The following is a 21,152-nucleotide window of genomic DNA, read 5'->3' on the forward strand; positions in this document are numbered from 1 at the left end:
TGTTAAATGCAAGGGGTGGGTGTAATTGTTACATCAAAAGTGTGGTTGTAATTGTCAAATAAAAGACGTTCTACTGAAACCAGAAACCCTTTTTTTTACTGTACCCCTCAACCTTAACCCGGCAGGTTTTCTAAAATGATCTATTCCCAATACGCTGTCAAGAAGCCCACTATCGGCTCGACCCAAATTCCCCGTCTTGCCCGAGAATAATTTTCTAATTTATCTATTATAAAAAAGACGGACGATCGCGCGCGCCGCCGTTTCTATGACAACCCTTTCTACATACGAAACCCGGCGGGCGTGGGAAAACGGCTCGAGAGTCGTCAGCCTTTTCTCCCCTTCTTATTTCCCCCCCTCGTTCCCATGGAAACCGTATATCAAATGGAAAAGAGGCGGTAGGAAAAGCTTAGTAGAAAATCCCCTACAGTATCCCCCTCCTTGCTTTTTAATCTCGGCCTCATCAAGGATGGTTTGATGGGAGGATTGGGAGGGAACGCAGCCGCTAAGATGCTATTCCAGCCCAACTTCTCTTCCTCCAGAGGTCGCTTGACTCTGGCATGAATTAGGGGGGGAATGGAGTTACGGGGGGGCGAAAACGAACGAGGGGAAGAGATCGACTGATAGCGAAAACCACGTAACTGCAATCTTGGAGGAAAGCGGCTATTACTAGCGGGAGACGATCCTGTAACCAGGAAATTATATTTGAATACACTTGGAGTGTCTAAGGAAGAAATAGGTGGCTTTGATAGGGGCGGGGTTTATAGCAGAGATTTCTACTCGAGCCGTGGTACGCTAAAGTAGACTTTGATTCGACCCTAAGCTTTGGTTCTTATTGAATTTTCTCCTTTTTAACCATCTAAATACTAATATTTATCCATAGCATGTCCAGTTTTTTTTTTATAAAAACATGGAAATGATGGAATATGTGTGAGAACGAATAAGGGTTTATTAAATCCATTTTTGATCAGTTTATTTTCCGATCGATTTTGTAGCACTGAAAGCTTAGACATTCCTAGCGTATATATATATATATATATATATATATATAAATTCCCGGATATCAATAACATTGGTTATTATGAGTGGCACGAAAACTCTCCGATGCTACACTGGTTTCCTACGATTTCTAGGCAAGATCCTACTAACTACCATTTAAAAATGAATACAGCCAAAAACAGAGCTACAAGCATAAATTACGTGGTTTACTGTTTAAATAGTTATTTACAATTTACATCATGAATTAGCATTATTTGTTTACACAAGAGCTACGTAAAACTACAACTTTGGCGACTTTTAGGCAAGCTCCTACTAACTAACATTAAAAAAAATTAGATATGGCGACACTTTACAACAAACACTGCCAAAATTACAACTACAGGCATAAGTTACGTGGTCAGGTTTGCCACAGTTTTATTCACAATCAAATTCCCTGACTTTTCCAGGTTTTCCCTGACACCATCTCTGGAGATTTTCCCTGACTTATTTTGTGCCAAGAGTTTGTAAAAGTTTCCTATTTGCAACCGAAATTAAATTCTCCGATATTTCCTTGATTCTTAGACTAATTTTTAAAAATCCCTGACTTTTCCCTGATTTTTATATCCATATTCAAATTCCCTGACTTTTCCAGGAATTCCAGGTTTTCCAGGTACCATGGCAACCCGGGTGGTTTTCGGTTTAAATAGTTATTTACAGTTTATCATGAATTAACATTATTTTTTTTACACAAGAGCCACGTAGCGGCCAACGCGAGAAGCTTATGAGCAGCTGGGTTTTCGTCTGCTAATTAGGCGATCAGTCAGAAAGCGTCTGCTTAACAGCTAAATCTCATAATGTAGCGTTCAAAAACGTAATTTATGAGCTTCCCACGCTGCCCGCTACGTGGCTCTGTGTAAACTGAAAAGGCAAATTGTGACACCAATGGCGAAAAACGCCAAAACTTATCTCAAATCAACATAAAGTAGACACACTTTAAAACATTGAAATCAATATTTTTGAAAAATGAGATCCAACATACTAGTTACGTGGTTTTCGCTTTCGAACGACGCGGAGAGGTAATATTTTAAGAAGGCGGGAGGGATAAATCCCGGGCTTGGGGCGTCGGTGGTTCCATTCTTGGTCGCTAGAGGGCCGGCGTCTCTTCGTCGTCGTCGAGAGAAGCTCTTGGCGTAAAATTTGGTGGGCGCGTTACAGTTCCGCCCCTCCCTGGTCTGTTTTTCGATAGCTCCGGGTGCAGTGGAACCAACGATATTTTTAAAGGAGAGAGTCTTCCGAGCCTCATCGTAACGGAAGCCGTATTTTTTGTTGGCCAACGAAGAGATTTTGTGCTTCAGGGACTGTTGTTTTGACGAAAACGTCTACAATAAAGAATAAGTAAAGGTAATTTACGTCTTTTTTATTACCTCCAGGCTGCGCTAGCATCCCTGTAAAGTTTTATTTCGAATAATTTAACTACGTTTTGCAGCTCCTTGAATATTGTTTATCTTTTATTTTATGGAACTTGTCGGCGAGACTGTATTTCGACACTCCTACTTTCAGAAATAGACGGTTTTCTGTTGTTTGTAGCTGGGTTTAAGATTTTCATTTTACTTCTAGAATATCATATTTTTTTGCGGTTTTTATTTATAAATTTTTGTTTATAAATTTATAAATCAATGTTGTTTATAACGTCGTAGTTTTAATTAATTATGTAAGGTTATTTATATTGATAAGCAATGTGATACATTTAATTTATAAGACAGTAAACACTGTTAAAATGTTTTCCGTTGTTCTGTTTTCTTGATAAACGTAGTAGTTTTACCAAATGTTTTACGTTATTTATTGTCTACAGGGTGCTTTATATTGGTAATCTATTTCATAAATTTAATTTATAAGGCAGTAAATGTTAGAATGGTTTGCGCGAATTTCTTGATAAACAACTGAATTTTGTTTACAACGTCGTAGTTTCACCAAATTTTGCTACGTTATTTATTACAGGTTGCTTAATAATGGTAATTAAGCAATATCATAAGTTTAATTTATAAGATAGTTAACAGAATGTTAGATGGTTTTCCGATAATTTAATTTCTTGTTAAATAGTTAAATGTTTTAATCTCGTTATAATTATTTATTATATTATTTTAATATGTATTTTTATATTATATTATTATTATTTATTATTATATAATATTATTATTTATTATTATATAATTTTATTATTTATTATTTATTATTATATAATTTTATTATTTATTTATTATAAATTTATTATTACATAATATTATTATTTATTATTTGTTATTATATAATTTTATTATTTATTATTATATAATATTATTATTTATTTATTATTTATTATTATATAATATTATTATTTATTATATTATTATTTATTATTATATTATTATTTATCATTATATTATATTATATTATATTATATTATATTATCATTTATTATATATTATATTATATTATTTTATTATTCATTATTATATTATATTATATTATATTATTATATTATTCATTATTATATTATATTATATTATATTATATTATATTATATTTATTTATTGTAAGGTGAATTACATTGATAGACAATATCATAAGTAAATAATAAACTTACAAGATAATGCGGTGTACGTTTTGACGAGAAATTCGCGCCATTTTAATGGCCTAGTTGGATACTTCTCTCATAAGAAATACTTTATATACTTCTGGTAATATCTAAACATTTAAGTATTGTAGGATTCTTTATCTTAATAGACAATATAATTATATTTTTTACTAAAAAAAATATTATTTTGATTGGTTACTTACTGGCTGGTTTGATGATTCTCTCAAACTAATTAACCTAGTTAACGGGTTCTTAAGATAAAGCCCACGAGCGGCCATAATAATATTGACATTTGAAGAACCTCGCGTATTGAAACGAAAACCATTTGGCTTTTGAGTAAATCCGGTTACATACAATAAAATCACTGGTCTGGATTTTATTTTTACCGGGTTTTGCCCAACCCAGGGTTTATATTATATTATATTTATTAAAATCGGTGCTATTTAAAAGGTTCCCAGATTCGTTTTTCGCGTGGGGGGGCCCCGGAGTTCCTAGTTACGCCACTGTCAGTTACTCACTTACTCAGAAGCAGACGAACAAACAGTACCAAGGCTTTATCTACCACGCTGGCTGCGAGGATGGTTTTGAAATATCTACGTAATTATTATTAATTAATAATAATAATAATAGTAATTAATTAGTAATAATTAGTCATTAATTATCAATAATTAAAATATAAATAATTAAAAGTAAACAGAGTGCATTTGTAAAAACATTTTGGATTTTGAAAAACCATTTTCAAAATGCATTTTGTATTTTTATTTTGAGCTGCAAAAACCATTTTACATTTTGCATTTAGAAAAACCAATTTTCAAAATGCATTTGGTATTTCGCATTTTTAACAAACCTGAAAATTTGCATAATAATAATAATAATCAGCTAGACTAATAACCAATGCACCACCTTAGGCCTAAGTCATCTAGCGACTTTTAAAGCCATTAATACAGGTAGCCGGGTTATATGCCACGCGAGCCAACAACTCCTTACACTAACTATTACCGTTAACCTCTACAAGTTTTTATAAGTAACAGAATAACATAAGTATGACACTTCCTATTGATTTAAAGAAAATTTTCCTGTCGAACTATTTTCGACAATGACATTCTCCGACTTGGACTCGTAACCGAACTGAGTAGTATATTATCGTCCTTGGTTGGTAGTAGTATGTTTCGGCTTGAGAATATTTAGACGCTAGGGGGCTCTGTTCTGAACTAATCCTTGATTGCGCGATAGCTTTGAAAATCAGTTCGGTAATACTTTTTCTAATAATGTTACTTATGATATTTGTAAATTTTAGACACCAAGGAGTCAGTGGTCAATATGGCGAAAGTGTTTTGGCTGACCTTGATATTCATGGGGTTCTGGACGGTGGTCACTAGTGGCACCGAGGATGACTTCAGGTCCTCATACCGAGAGTCCGAGCACGAAGTTGTCTATAGAGAGACCAGGGAAACTAAAGGAAGAGCCAGAGGTATATCAATCCGACCATAAGTCTATAATTGTATTCCATAAGTGTGTGACAGTTTGTTGAAACAATTACTGACAGCATAAGTAACAAAATACCTCTAAGTATGACACCTGTAGCCTTGCTCGTGCATTTTTTCTTACTAAATCCTTTCTTCACCAAAATCAGTAAAACGACTAACAACCTTCTTTGTGATTTGAATTTTTCTATTGGTCACCAAAAAGGAGTCAAATTCAGCCAATAATATAGTACTCAAAAAAATTCGTCTGTTGCGTAACCATACTACGCATTAAGCCTAAAAATGGTGGTATTAAAAATCACGTGCCAAATTCCCAGAATATCAAGTTAACGGAAGTTGGGTTAGATTAGTTCATGGCAACGGTACCGAGGGGCGCTATTTAGAAATAATTTTGGCGTCTTTATGTATAACGGGTGTAGGAAAAAAATTCCTAAATTCATACTTAGAGGTATTATGTTACTTATACTGACAGCCATGTTTGGAGTGGCGTAGAATTGACGTCATACCCAAAAAGATAAGACAGAGCTATTACGACGAGGCAAATAACGCGTATTAGGCCTAACGACTTAGCTCAATACTACCAAGAACGTATTTATGTTATACCATAAGTCTATAATATTGTTCCATAAGTTTGTCACTTTGGGGAACATTTTACTGAGAGCTAGTAACGGTGTGACGTCATCATAAGAAGAATATATCTCCCTAGCGAGACGCTGTCAAAGGCTACGTTTGACGCGTTAGCAAGCGGACGCAAAACAGTGACGAAGCCCGTAATGCAGTCTGTCTTATGAATAGCTCTCACTTGTGATTATATTATTATTATTATTATTATTATTACTGCGTTTAAAACTTTTCGGTGAACATGACAACAAAATTGAAAGCATGGACGGGCTTCTTACAATTTATGTAGTTTCGTCCAATTAATTTTGTCTGCATCGTGTACCCTGGTTTACCGCACGAATAGCAGGAAAAGCCTTTATCAGTCAAAACTACTCAATAAACCGTCTTGGCGTTGTTTCCCAAACCAGCGTAGTCGAACCGCATTTACAACTATCTTCACAACTCGTTTTGATGACTGAAATCGGTAAATAATTAAATAGTTATCAGGTTTTATCTTTCACGTGACCATGGATTTTGTCCGACAAAAATGTGTGGTCAATCTTGAAATGGCTTCGTTAAAATTTAACACGCGGAAGACAATGTTTACAACCGATTCTCAGATAACAGTTATCTCAACTTTGGTAATAATTATGAGAAATCAGTTATCAGTTTATCCGCATTTTCATTATGATATTATTAAATCAGTTGATACGGGTCAAATTACAAACCAGATAGTTTAAACACGAAACTAATCTGAATTCATTGTAAAGCGGCAGGCAAGAGAATTTCAGATGCCTCGCAGTTATCGATTTTAAACATCCCCCGATGCAATTCCTTTCGAAATTTTAGTCACTGTTTATTTGGATATGATTACACAACATTACGTATCTAATAAACGTAGAAGTCAGATAACTGTTTACCTAATTGGATCTGGTGAAATTGATTATAGTGGAGAAGGTCATAAACTGCTGGCAGCGCTGGATAGCAGTGATGCCACTTCGTGAAAATGGAATTTCCCTTTCCGACCCTAACACTAAAAACAAAGATATTTGGCTTTATTTGTGTAAAACAATTACTTGGGACGTTGTAAAACAAAAATAAAAAATGTCCTGAAGAAAATATTACTTCTTACGAATAAAAACTATGAACAATTTTACCATTAAAAAAATCACAGATTGTACTAGGGATAGAGCGGACCATTGAATTGGGAATAGTACCGCTAGAATGACAATTTCAATCTGCCTTCCACGAAACAAATTTTAAAAATTTGAGAACTTTATCATTTGTTGGTGGCGTCATCCGCTGTTAGAAACGAGAACTATATACTATACAATTGAATATATAGTACTAATGTACTTTAAAAGTAATAGATGGCGCCACTCGTATACTGATAGAGTTGACTTGAATTTGTTTCGCGAAACCACGACTCCCGAACGCGCCTATGTCATTCTAGCGGTACTATTCCCAATTCAATGGAGCTAACTCCTTCCTGTGGCCCAGTTATTTAGCAGACGACTTTCCGAATTGGCTTAAAAAATGCAGGGGTGCCAGTTAAAGCGAATCTGACAAATACTTATGATATTATTAATTGACTCTTTCATAATAAGTCATTTTAATGAAGGTGTGCCATTGTTTTATGTTAGCTTTGAGCCTTTGAATAATTATTATAATTTTTCACCTCGAATTTCCCTAGATTTAGCTAACTTTTGTTCGGATTTTCCTTTTCCCTTTTTAACGTATTTAGGGATCAAAATTTCCCTAGATGTGGGAAATTTCCCTCAATCTGGCATCATTGCTGGATAGCCTGGATTGTCTTCTGCTAACATATCCATCAGCAGGCTCAGAAATAAGGATTATTTTTAAAGTTATCCTAGCGCGTCCAATTATCAAAGTGGTACTTGGAACTATTTATTTTTCTTTTGGTCCCATGCTTAAATGTTTTTATTTCTGGTTTTATGGCTAGATTATTGATTGATATAATTATATTTATTCTGGGAAATTGTTAGCAACTGCTTCTATTGATGAATGCTAGAACCAAGAATCCAGTCCCAATTCAATTTTTATGAAAAATTAAGTATTAATAAAGTATTCCAGGGACCAGATATCCTAGGTTTTTGAATAAATAAAGGGGTCCAAGCAATAATTAATAAAGTTGTTTTTGACTTCTAGACCACCCTTATTTCCGAGCCTGACCAGCAGTTTATGATTTTATCGCTTTGGCCGCTACGTGGCACCAGGGGCGTAGGAACCGGGATGGGCAGGGGGGGGGGGCAATGCCCCTCCCTAGAATTTTGCTGGGAGGGGCAACTAATGTTATTGCCCCCTCCAACCTTTGGTCAGTTGAGATCTTCAAAAGACTCAAATTATCATTTTAAAAGCATATACAATTTATAGAACCTCAACTGTGTTTAAATTTCAGTCTTTTCCCGCCAATTTACATAGTAGTAACAAGTACACATGCATTCGGAGAAGCTACACTCCATTAAAAATTAAAAACCATTCTCCAGACCCCTTTTCGTTTCTGTTTGGCACTGTGTAAACTGAAAGGGTAAATCATTATTCACCGTAGCCAACATTTTTGCAAAACATTGTTAACCGAGGCTAAGCTTCAAATATTATATAACACATCCCTATTTCATTACACAAAACTAAATGATAATGTTCATGTTAAAGATATTTCAACCTTTTCAGGATTACGGAAATGCCAGTGTTACCACTGAGATAGATATTTAGAGAATACAGAAACGTAACGGTTTCTGTATATTTTTAATACCAACCAATTTCGATAGATGGCGTTAGTTTCACTTTTAAATTGAAATTCTAACATGAATCATGTAAAAATTTCCCAAATCTTAAAACTTACCTAAATGCCTTTAAAAAACACAGAAAATGTACTTTTGTACTTAGAATTTGAAAAGACGTTAAAATAAATTTGAACGGAAGGTTTTTTGAAGTGGTGGGTTTTTCACGTCTATGATGATTCATTCAATTAATAATTAGCATTTTATTTAAACGAGTTCAATGTTATAGCTAAATTTCTAGTTAAACCAGCGTTTTGTCCAGCCTTTATTACCGAAATATGACGAGCTTAGATGGCCCCACGTGGTCCACGGGGGATCGTGATTTAAGTCTACCATATATAATTGTTTCACGGAAACAAGCAAAAATGATCTCTGGGCACTCAAATATCACCCACTCCGTTGTTCCCTCCTTAGACAGTGACAGTCTAGTTTTGAAGGAGCAGCTAAAAATTACACCACTATTTATTTTACCGCCTTACGTCGTTGCCAATAGTATTCGCGACCAAAAACTATCACTACGCCCCCTTTGGTTCGCCATTGAAACCTAGATAGGTAGCGGCTAAAGCAGACGATATTAGTTTTTCGTCATCGTTATTCGTAAATTTGACTTAAGAAATAATAGTACTTCGTATGCTTATATTTCGATAAGTTTTATTTAAAGCAAGTGTCGGCTCGACGTGAAGTAGATATTTTTTCAAAGGATGTCGCTAGCGTCTAAATCAAAACAAGATGCTTAAGCTACATTTTGACCCAACATGCGAGACATAAAAGTACCCCTCGCTTTAATTGGCTCCTTTGTAAATTTGACAATAACTTAAATTATAGTAATTTTAAACAATATATTTTATGTTTAAGTCCACTAAGTAGGGTATAAGTTGTCTAATTATAATACTTTACAATGGCTCTCTGACGACGTTATCGTTTCACTATTTTGAATTTTAGCTTCCTTGGCCATAAATAGATGGCACCACGCTCTCCAGTAAAGTAGGTTTTTTCGAAGAATCGGATATATCCATTGCCATCTTTAATAACAATGGCCTTATCATAATACAGGTGGCAATGATAGAGTCGACAGTTGCTTTAAGAAAAAACATTCCTATGACTTTTTAATTTGTCTGTAGCAGACGCTAGATTATAGGCGCTATCTTGGAGAAGTTAACGCCGTTACGCCACCTAGACTCGGTTTCGGTCGCGAATAATTGTTGAAAACCACAGTCGAAAACTATACCCCGAAATTGGGCAAAAACGTTATAATTTTAAACTTATGCTCCTAACTTGAAGGTTTTAATGTTTGTGCCGTTGTAGCATCTTCCTCGGAGTGCCGTTACAAGAAGGGACCATGGCAGGAGTGCGACAGCGCCACCAACACCCAAAGCCGATCTTTGACTTTGAAGAGGGGTGACGCCGGATGCGAGGCCACCAAAGTCATCACCAAAAAGTGCAAGAAAGGTCAGAATGAACCCTTTTCATGAATTTGGGGCAATACATTTTTCTAACCGCGTGTTATACGTAGTGCGAAATACAGTGGTTTTCAGCGTTGCCAGATGTTAAAATGGAAATTATGGTATACAAATTCAAAAATTATTGAATTATTCTCAAAATTATTTCGCAAGCATTATGTAGGCTTGTTCCGAGAATTTGGCGAGTTTTAAAAAATAAAAGTTAATATTAAAGATCAAACGACCAAAACTTGCCATTGTCGACGTCAAGATTTATTTTAAATATAGGCTGAACATCAGAGCAAAATGTTAGTGTGTTCGAAAGTTATTGTAAATAAGTTGTGTACTATCAGAATTAATGATATGGTATGGTCTGTTGAAATTATTGAAAAAAGGTGTACCTTATGGTTCATGGGTAAAATTATGGTGCGATTAAAATTCAGAGCTAGAATTATAAAATAAATATGGTACGTCTCGCAACGCTGGTGGGGTTTTTAGGGATTATCTCATTTTAAGTTTCCCCGCTTTGGAAGTGCTTCAATTTTTCATATCTATTAGAACTCCTTTCGTGAATCTAAAACCACGTACCTCATTATTAAGAAATTATATTTGAATAAATTTCCAAACTATAATGAAAATAATTAATTTATAGCTCGGATATTGTTGTTTATATGTTCATTAAGGGTGCATTTAAAAAATAAACACTAAATATAAAACAATAAAGGTTTCAAGTGAGAAAACCTCTTCAGGGCGGGCGCATTTCCTCTAATAGAAGAACTGGGTGTTTCTACTCTCGTTCTAGACTAGCGCCATGAGCGAGAAAAGAGAGAAGCTATGGCGCACCCAACCAAACCAGGAGGGTTCTACTCCCTTTAAGGCGAAATCCGTCGATTTTTATATATTTTGGACCAATTTCGCTGGCGTTTGCAGGGTTGCCACACGTCAGGGAAAACAGGGAAATCAGGGAAAAGTCAGGGAATTTAAAAATGGGCCTAAAAAGTCAGGGAAATGTCAGGGAATTTTAAGAATTTGTAAAGATTCAGGGAAAAGTCAGGGAATTTAATTTTATCTGGGCACTTTTTGAAGGTAAATTAACTCTAGATGTATGACAAATTCCACGATTATCATTTATTTCCTTGAATGTTTGGCTAATTTTTTCAACATTGCAATAACCTTTTTACTGAAATATAAGTCCATCCAAATTTATTAACTTCTTATAAAAGTAAAATATAAACGAAAAATTTTGCCCTTAATAAGTCAGGGAAAATCTCTTAAAATGGTCAGGGAAAGCAGGGAATAGTCAGGGAATTTTAATCTGAAAATTTTGTGGCAACCCTGGTTTGGCGTTTGATAGAATTATTTCTTTTCGGAGATAAAACAATGATAAAGAAGTAGTTCGGAGCAAATTTTGGATATTTTTTTAAAAAAATCTTCAACTTTTAAACAATCGATTAATTGATAATTGATTTGCTTAAAAATTGCCAAATAATTACGAAAAACAATATTTAAGAAATATTTACCATATTTTATCTAAATTATTTGTATACAAACTATACATCGCTATTTTAGTTAAGCCGTTGCTCATATACGTTGGTAGTCTCAGGCCCAGCTCAGAAAATTGACAAATGCGCTGACCTCTCCATAAAACCTAGGAGCAACAAACACAAGGAGAACGCAACTAGCCTTTAAACACGCTAACGCAGTTTTCTGTACAAATTTCATTGGACGAGCCTTTACGCTGAACGTTTTACGGGCGGGGGGGGGGGGGGGGGGAGACAATTTCCGAATTTCCCCGTCCGACGGCAGCAGGCGCTAAAGCGTCTAACCAAGAAAATCCACGACTTTTGACGGGTTGCGTTCTCCTTGGGTGGGGTGTTGTGTTTGTTGCTCCTAGATAAAAAAAAAACCTGGCGAAGGCGTGTGCTACATAAACAAATTGATATCTTGGCCAATATTTGTTATACCCAAAATTTACATAATTCTTTAAAAGCAAAAACCACGTTATTCATGTTAAATGGTTTTTGCTTTCAGACGACATGTTTTCTTAAAGTTTTTCGTGTTTTTTTTTATCCCACTTTGACGTTAGCCTGTCGCTACGAGAAGGGAGAATGGAGCGAGTGCGTTTCAGGGACCAGGTCTCGAATCGACAAGCTAAAATCCAAGAGCGACTCGGCTTGCGAACCCACCAAATCCATCACGAAACAGTGCAAAAGCGCTAATGGTAAAACCAACTTTTTGATTTATTTAGATAAAATGTTTTTCAAAGTTCTAAGCATTTTAAAAATGTTGTGTTAAAAGGACCACACAATCATTAGATTTTTAACAGTTTCCTGAGCTAGTATCTGGAAATAGACGCTTCAATAAAACATCTTCAAGTAAATTGCAAAGAAGTAATATATAGTGCTTGTTAAAATAATGGAAACTTTTCAGCTGTACGGTATGCAAGTGTTTAATTTTAACCAGGTAGCTTTTTTTTTGACAAAATAAGACTTAGCAAAAACACGACGAAAATTTTCTAATATTATCAACAAGCCCTATATAAACAGTACTTGCAAAGTTGCAGGTCCTGTCTAAAAGAAATATTACTTCTTGGCGATTTCCTTAAAGGATTTTTTTATTTAAGCGCCTAAAGGGCTTGAAAATAGACCCCGACGCCTCGAAATTTTTGTCGGCGGCGGCGTTGGCTTAAAATACATCGGCGGCGGCGGCGTGAGCCGGCGTTTCTTTATAAAAAAAATATTTTTATACTAGAAAGTACCAATCAACCTACCTGTGGTCCTGCTCCTGGTTTTATTTATTCCAAGTATAGGCTTATTTTATTAACGCTAGTTTAGAATAATAATTAACAGCATATGTAACATAATTACTCATAAGTATGCCACTGTACCTTTATTCCATTCAAAAATCTACACTAACGGTTTGTTGTAATGGCCGTCGGTTTATCAAACGTAGAGCTAATTGTGCGACGGCATAATCGGCATTTGAGATTCGATGACGTAAAATATGACGTCAAATATTACGTAGGATACGGATGACGCAATATCTGTGAAACAAACCGTTAGTGAAGAAATAGAGCTAGTGGCATACTTATGAGTAATTATGTTACATATGTTAACAGCATATAATAATTCCGTCTTCATAACGTTGCAATTGTCCAAAGTATTTCCAAGCTTCGTTACTGCTGAAAACCGCAAAAACCGCGTGGCAGCATTTTATACAGAACTAATCGGCGTCGCGCTGGAAAATAATCGGCGGCGGCGGCGCGCCGGCGCGTACTTCGGCGGCGTCGGGGTCTACTTGAAAAACGCCAAACTATAGATGCGTTCAGTACAGTCGGCTTTCTAAGAGCTGGGACCAAAAACAATGAAAAAATAATACGTACCTTAACTAATTAATTAACTTACTAATAATGATTTTGTCTAATTAAACGGTATTAATTTGATAAAAAACACTAAAAATTATATTAAAAAGTGACTACAGGTATCAAAATTAGCGTTGTATTAGAAAATAATGTAAAACTTAGGTTAATTCATTCAAAATACACGGCCACTCATCCTAAAATCCGTTGCCTACGTTATCATAAAGGCCCGTGCACGAATCCCACCACGACGACTTGTTTTATGATTATAATTCACGAGAGGTGGCTCTCTGATATGGACGTAATAACTTATCGCCAGGAAGTAATATTTCCGAGAGCCAGGACCTGAAAGACACTGTTTATATAGTCCTTGTTAAAATAATGGAAATTTTTCACCGTCACGACAGCAACAAGGTAGATTTTTTGACATATTAAGGCTTGGCAAAACACGACGTTCTGTTTACAGGTGAAAAGTTTCCATTATTTCCACAAGCACTATATAAACAATAACTTGGCTCTCGGAAATATTACTTCTTGGCGATTTCCTTGGAGGATGATTTACTTAAGCGCCTATTCGTTATGAACTTATTCAAGGTGGGCGTTTAAAATTTTTAATTAAAGAAATTTGTGTCCTCTCGCTTTAATTAAACTTTCGTAAGATAAAGTAAAAAGTCGTAAGTTACATCCAAAATTTGTTCTAACGCAACAGTTTGCAACGCCACATTTTTTATCGGTCTCGCCTCTTAAAACCTTGGCGTTGCCTAGGCAACGAGTCCAGATACTAGAGAACATAGTGGCCAGATTTAGCGAACTAAAATTCCAGAAATAAATTGGGAGACATTTCGCATGCATGGGCCTTTATAATAACGTGAGCAACGGAAAAACTGACTCCTCCAGCCGTCGCAGCCGATGACTTCGATGAGCAACCGTTGAACAGCTTGACGTCAAACAGGAACGTACCCTATGAGGCTATGATTGGGGAAAAGCTAGATATAACTTAGAATGCATTTACAACTGATTCTGTGAAACTTCGAGTTTAGATGATATACCGAGTTGATTTTGAATAAGCAGACAGCTTTTCTCCAAGCTTAGTTCAAATAAGATTCTGCTTAAGAAACGCACTGAGTAAACTTGGAGGTAAAACTCCTATCATACCGTAAACCGAAGTGCAGCGTTGGCTGATTGTTAGATGGCGATTTTAAAATTGCATTGCGCAATTGCTTATCTAATATAACAGGCCTTGGGTAATCGCATATTCTACCTAAAACGGTCCTGTAGAATATGCAACAAGATATCCCTTCGCGAATTATTCGTCAGAGCATTTATTCCCAATCAATCTGGTGTTAACTCCGAGCGCTTTTTCTCTACCAACCTTGGTGTTAACCATTGAATTGGGAATATGAATCTTGAGATCCAATCAAATCTTCTCCCCGCGAAACAAGTTTTTGAAAATTACGAATGTGCCGTCTCCTCTAAAATGACGAGAAAACGTTATCATATGACCCCTGGCGCCATCCATTATTTTTGAAAAAAAAAAATTTTGCCGGAAAACGCGTCTTATTTGAACGAACCATTGAGAGATAGACGGCGCCACGGGTAGAATGATAAAGTTTCTCGTCCTTTGGGAGCAGATGGCAGTATTCTCTTGGAGTAGAGAAGTTGACTGGAGGGGAAATTCCCATATCTGTAGCATTGAGTCTCTTCCCCCATCAATTCGGCCTAAGCCCTCCCAGCATGCACTGCGTTTTTGGTAGGGGCCTACGTTTTACCTTACTCTAGCGACGAAAAAGAGAGTTATTTCCAAGGGTGTTGTGAATATTTGATCTTGATTTTATAGAACCAAGTTACCAAGGCCGAACAAACCGTTAAAAGTTTGAACTTAGAGGTTTGAATGGCAAATTTGTAACAATCAAAATTATGTTTTATAGACGGTATAGTTTAGCCATTGACATAGTTAGAATTGTTCATAATGAAAAAGTACTGCTGTTATAAAAATTGCAAATGTGATTCAATTAATAATTTTAATTTATAAAAGAGAAAAAAACTTCTTAGGCCTTGGTTTATAGTACAATATTAGATAATAGAACAAAATTTACCTTTATTTTTTTTTAATAATTTTGGAAAATTTGATATATGTGTGATCATGTTGGTATCCAAAAAAATTTAAACTAAAACAATCCATTATAAAAAGAACTAATACAATCGGAAATAAAAAATTAATTCTAAACTACTCCAAGCTTCAAAACTAAAGCATGGCGAATATTTACAATTGTATTTCAATAAAAACCCGAATGAGGGCGACACTAAGGCGCCCCTACCGTGGAGCAAAGGATTCTGGGTAACGTTGAGCTTACAGACTTCCCACCCTCTTTTCCCCTCCAGTCAACTTCTCTCCTCCAAGGTATTCTTATTTTTTAAAAACTTGTTTCGCGAAATACTGAAATCCGACGTTTTGATTGGACCTCTAAATTAATATTCCCAACTCAATGGTGTTAACTTAGAAAACATCGTTACATCATTTGCGTTACGACGACTATAAATATGGGTTAAGCTGAACTCATAAAACAGACAAAAATAATTTTTTATTGTAGACTAAACTAAATCGCCCTATTATTTTATACTTAAAGCAACTGTCGGCTCTATTATTGCCACCCGTGTTATGATATTGTTATTAGAGATGGCAATGAATCTATCCGATTCTTCGAAAAAACTACTTTACTAGAGAGCGTGGTGCCATCTATTACGGGCAAAGGAAGCTAAAATTCAAATTAGCGAAACAATAAAGTCGTCCATTTATAAGTGACCAAAAACATTTTCGGTTGCCATGGCAAAAGGAATGGGTAGTGCAACGTCTCCTTTTGCGAAATTTCATATCTCATATAGGTCTAAATTACGCCCGACTTTGAACCAAATAAACACCTCGGGTACTCTCCTTGTTAGCGGACTTAAACCTAAATTATATTAAATATATTGTTAAAAATTACTATAATTTAGGTTATTGACAAATTTACAAACGGGCCAATCAACGCGAGGGGTACTTTTATGTCCCGCCTTTTGGATCAAAATGTAGCTTAAGTATCTTGTTTTCATTTCTACATCTGTTGAAAAAACTGCTACTTCACGACCGAGGGGTAAGACAGTCTCAGATAATCTGTACACCGAGTTCGTGCATTTAGCACTGTTAAAGGTACATATTTTCAAGAGTTCGCGAGTTCCATTTAGCACTGTCAAAGGTACGACAGTGTACACCGAGTTCGCAGAGTGTCTTACCCCTCGTTCACGACGAGCCGACACTTGCTTTAATTATTATTGTAGAACCACAAACCTAAAGTAGGTGTGCAAGTTCCATCAATTTTCGCTTTAAATTTGAGATTGTTTTTGCTGACAGCTGGGACCAACTGTCGATACGACCGTAACGTGGCGTGGAGCGACTGTGACCCTGGTACGGGTAAAAAGTCAAAGGTTATGCGATTAACGGACGGGTCAAGCTCTGACTGCCCACCCACCAAAACGATGGAGAAGAACTGCAGGAAAGGCAAAGGAAAAGATAAAAACAGTAAGCCTTGATTGATGGGTTTGGCCTATTTTCGGCTTATTTAGTTCTATTTTTGTGTTTGCTATGTGGCATGTGGCGCCACCTTTATTTCGTAGTATCAGAAGTATATAATACATTTTACCTAGAGAAGTATTTATCTAAAAAAATAAAATAGACTACACTCTCCTCTAGTGTTTGTAGTAGTTTTGACAATTTAATTTAAATTAATTAGTTATAACCAGAAGTCATGGCCCCCAGAGGTCCTATAATTCCTATAAAATCCGATATTTTCAAAAATGTCCTAGAACATTCTATATTTTTAGCAAAATCCCCAAATAGTCTTATAAAATCCTTTAATGTTTTTCGCAACTTAAAATCTGATTTTCTCTATGAAAATTAACATGGGAAAATCGAAGATTTTAAGGGTCCCCCCTAACAATATTTTGAAAAAAAATAAAAAAAGGTTCATCAATTAGATACATAATTCAGATCATGGCTTTATAAATCTGGTACATTTGGACCAATATACGTCAATTTGGGTAAATATGAGTAAATATACATATATTGGGTAGATACGTTAATCAGTTTTTAAGTTGTGAAAAACATTTTTGGTTGCCATAGCAAAACTAAAGCCCATTCTTGTCCACCCTTTTAGGGATTTTCAAGTTACATGAAGGTCTACTTACCACCCGAGTTTGAATCAAATCGGAGATAAACAACTCGGGTAGTCTCCTTGTCAGTTAAATTGCTAAATTTAGCTATAGGATAAATTCCTATACAAAGTCATTCTAGTCTATACTTTGGTTAAATAGTTTCTATTTTTTAAGTGAAAATCAAAGATTTATTTCATTAAATATAGATTTAGATAACGGTGTAGCTGTTTTCTGGAGCCTAGATTTTGGTGTTTTTATTTTAGTTCAGCTTTTCTGTGGTAACGCTGAAGAACGTATTTAGGTCCCTAAGAACCGATGAACAGAGTTAATGTACATAATGACCATGCACTAAAATCAGTGTGTTTTAAAACAATTTAATGAATTATTCAAACCAGTAGCTATGGCCATTGCCAATTTTCCCTAGCTTCTATGGTTTGTCCAGTATTAGTGGTCAAAGTTGGGCAAAACTTAGTATAGTCTTTTGGTTAAAAAAACTGCCGTTATATTGGTTCGCGTTGTAGTCTCGTGCGTCGCGAGTTCAGGTTTACGGACATAATATTAAATTTTCCATATTTAAAATCCAAACAACGTTATTTATTTCTCATTCATTTTAACTTCGATTAATTTTCGTTCGTGGAAATATTGGTCAATATTTTCCATAAGAAATGGTTTAATAAAGAAATTATAATTAGTAAGAAATAATAAATCTGAATATTTGTGATAAATCTAAACATGTGGGTTTCCTAAACGGTGTCCACTAAATTTAGCCGCAATAAATACCCGCCCATTGAGTTGAGAATATTAATATAGAGGTCCAATCAAAACATCGGATTTCAGTATTTCGCGAAACAAGTTTTTAAAAATAAGAATACTGCCGTCTGCTCCCAAATGACGAGAAAACTTTATCATTCTACCCGTCGCGCCGTCTATCTCTCAATAGTTCGTTCAAATAAGACGCGTTTTCCGGCAAAAAGTTTTTGTTTTTTCAAAAATAATGGATGGCGCCACGGCAGGGGCGTAGGAACCGGGAGGGGCAGGGGGGGGGCAATGCCCCTCCCTAGAATTTTGCTGGGAGGGGCAACTAATGTTATTGCCCCCTCCAACCTTTGGTCAGTTGAGATCTTCAAAAGACTCAAATTATCATTTTAAAAGCATATACAATTTATAGAACCTCAACTGTGTTTAAATTTCAGTCTTTTCCCGCCAATTTACATAGTAGTAACAAGTACACATGCATTCGGAGAAGCTACACTCCATTAAAAATTAAAAACCATTCTCCAGACCCCTTTTCGTTTATCTTTGCCCCCTCCAACTTCTAGAACGTTCCTACGCCCCTGCGCCACGGGTAATATGATAACGTTTTCTCGTCATTTTAGAGGAGACGACACATTCGTAAATTTCAAAAACTTGTTTCGCGGGGAGCAGATTTGATTGGATCTCTAGATTTATATTCCCAACTCAATGTACTCACCTAATTAAAGTAATTTTTTTCTCTTTTTCCACCCAACAGATGACGATGACTAATTAGCAGACGAATTTTATCCTAATATGAAAAATATCGGGTCAAAGTTCAAGTGATAAACTTCAACTGTTTAAAGCAACAACGTCGATAATTTTTAGGTTAATTTTTATTTTTCGTGCCCAAACCACCGTCATCTTTAAAACGTCGTTAAACATCGTGTAAATTTTTCTTTTTCCGCATGAACACGCAACGTTGAAAAACTTGAACTGTATAAATATCCCGTAGATAATATAGTTTTAAAAAACCCATTTCTCGGCCTCGCCCCCTAGGGGGCTTTTACGCGTCGCGAAACCACGCCCTCGTCGTTACATGTTTTTGTAGATTAATTTATGGGTGCGTCAAAATAACCAGAATGTATTTATTTTACACTTCGGGCATCAGGGCAGCGTTGCCAGACGTACGATAATTATCGTATATGTCGATAATTTCTAGCAAATTTTTGGGACGTACGATATTTTCAATGGAGTACGCATTTTCATTATTCAGCTAGTACGTACTATTATGTACGATACTTTTTAAATTGGCTGAAAAACTGCAACTTTTAAACATAAGTTTTCAATTGGTGTAATTAAAAATTTTGATTTTACAAGTTTAACGTCAGTATTTTACACCAAATTAAAATTTACTTCCCGTTTTCAGGCAACGATAATTTATTTCTGAAATCGCCTCGATTCGCCCTAAGTATAAAATAAATACATTCTTGAAAATACCAAGAATTATCAGGAATAAATACTTGTTTTTTGGCAAATCAGATACACCACTTCAGTAATACGATCTGAAAAGATAAATGCTTAGTACGTAATTTCCTTTCTACAAAACTTAAATAGCCTTTTGATGTACTCTCCAAGTTACCCTGACGCTGAGTTAACAGTTGAGTAGGTTGAATATGGTAATTTGAATTTGGACCCGTTTCGGTTAGTTTGCTATCTACAACCATCAGGTAGTTTGGCGTCAGTCGCTGGGATGGGAGGAGCCAAGTTATGACGTTAGTCACGCGCCGCCACTATTGGCTAGTTTTCTTGCTAAGGGTTAGGAAGAAATTTATTTCGAAAACTTTAGTAAAAATATTATTACCTTTATTTATGATTATCAACTGATTTTAAAGGGTATATTCCTGTTGGGTAGAATCCTATTGGGTCGAATTCCCAATGGATCGAATCAAAAAATATACTTTCCCAATTGATCGAATTCTAATTTTGCTATCCCATTGGGTCGAATCCCATTGATTCGAAAAATTTTATAGAATATTTTTACCTATCCAAATCGAAGTAAAAAACAATTCCCGAACTGGTTAGGTTAGGTTTCATGCTTTTACTTGTGAGCAAACAAAATGTCGGTCGAATGGGACAGGCGGTCGAATGGGATTCGGTTGAATGAGAATCGACCCAATAGGCACCGACCCAATGGAACAAAAGCTTTTTAAAGTTGTAGATGATTTTTAAGAACTACAATTAATTTAATTATTAAAAGTACAATCAACGGCAAAACGGATGTCTCCTGATTGGCTGAAGTGATGACGTAAAAGGTACCGCCCATCCCCGCTCCAGATGGTAGAAAACGTATTTCCAAAGGAATCTAAAAAAATTAAGATTTTAACCTGTTGGTGCTTCCAAAAATGTATTAGAAAATATAACACTTTTAGTTTGACCGAGTTTGAAGGTTGTTATGAAAGAAAACAAGATTTGGAAATTACCCTGATAATCTTAAAACTATTGGACCAAATATTTTAATTTAAGATATACCACAACTTATTTTAGTTAGGTATTTATGAATTTCATAATATCATTAGTTTTATTTTATATTACATACTTATACAGGTAAAAAGTGCCAAGTTTTTTTTAGTTTTTATATCGTAAAACATTTTGTGTGAAAAGATGATTAAAGGTTTTTTCTCCTTTTTATAAACATGTGTCATCATTTATTTAAAGCAAGTGCCGACTCGACGTGAAGTAGCTCTTTTTTTCAACAGATGTCGCTAGCGTCGAAATCAAAACAAAATGCTTAAGTCAAAGAGTATAAAAACTACGTAACCTAGAGATATAATGACGGTCGAAAGCAGTAAAGGAAGTTGTAGCAACCGGGGGGGAAGGCACTCAGTGAATTTGCACTTCAAATTTCGGTATCGCAGCGCCACTACGGCAGTATTTAGTACAATAAATAATAAAACCGGA

At 35.4% G+C, this 21,152-nt stretch overlaps 1 protein-coding gene across 1 annotated transcript; it reads left to right on the forward strand.

The window, feature by feature from the left end:
- Positions 1–2,132: 2,132 nt before the first annotated feature.
- LOC149958961 (uncharacterized) lies at positions 2,133–20,886 on the forward strand. The gene is made up of 6 exons (XM_090165105.1): positions 2,133–2,376; positions 4,887–5,060; positions 9,780–9,923; positions 12,000–12,134; positions 16,660–16,827; positions 18,970–20,886. The coding sequence occupies exons 2-6, from the start codon at positions 4,910–4,912 to the stop codon at positions 18,981–18,983; spliced, it is 612 nt and encodes a 203-aa protein (XP_090021231.1). The 5' UTR covers positions 2,133–2,376; positions 4,887–4,909; the 3' UTR covers positions 18,984–20,886.
- The last annotated feature ends 266 nt before the right edge of the window (positions 20,887–21,152 follow it).

This window comes from Leiobunum rupestre, chromosome 2 (genome assembly GCF_980474605.1).
Source record: "Leiobunum rupestre chromosome 2, qqLeiRupe1.1.hap1, whole genome shotgun sequence".
Taxonomy (NCBI): Eukaryota; Metazoa; Arthropoda; class Arachnida; order Opiliones; family Sclerosomatidae; genus Leiobunum; species Leiobunum rupestre.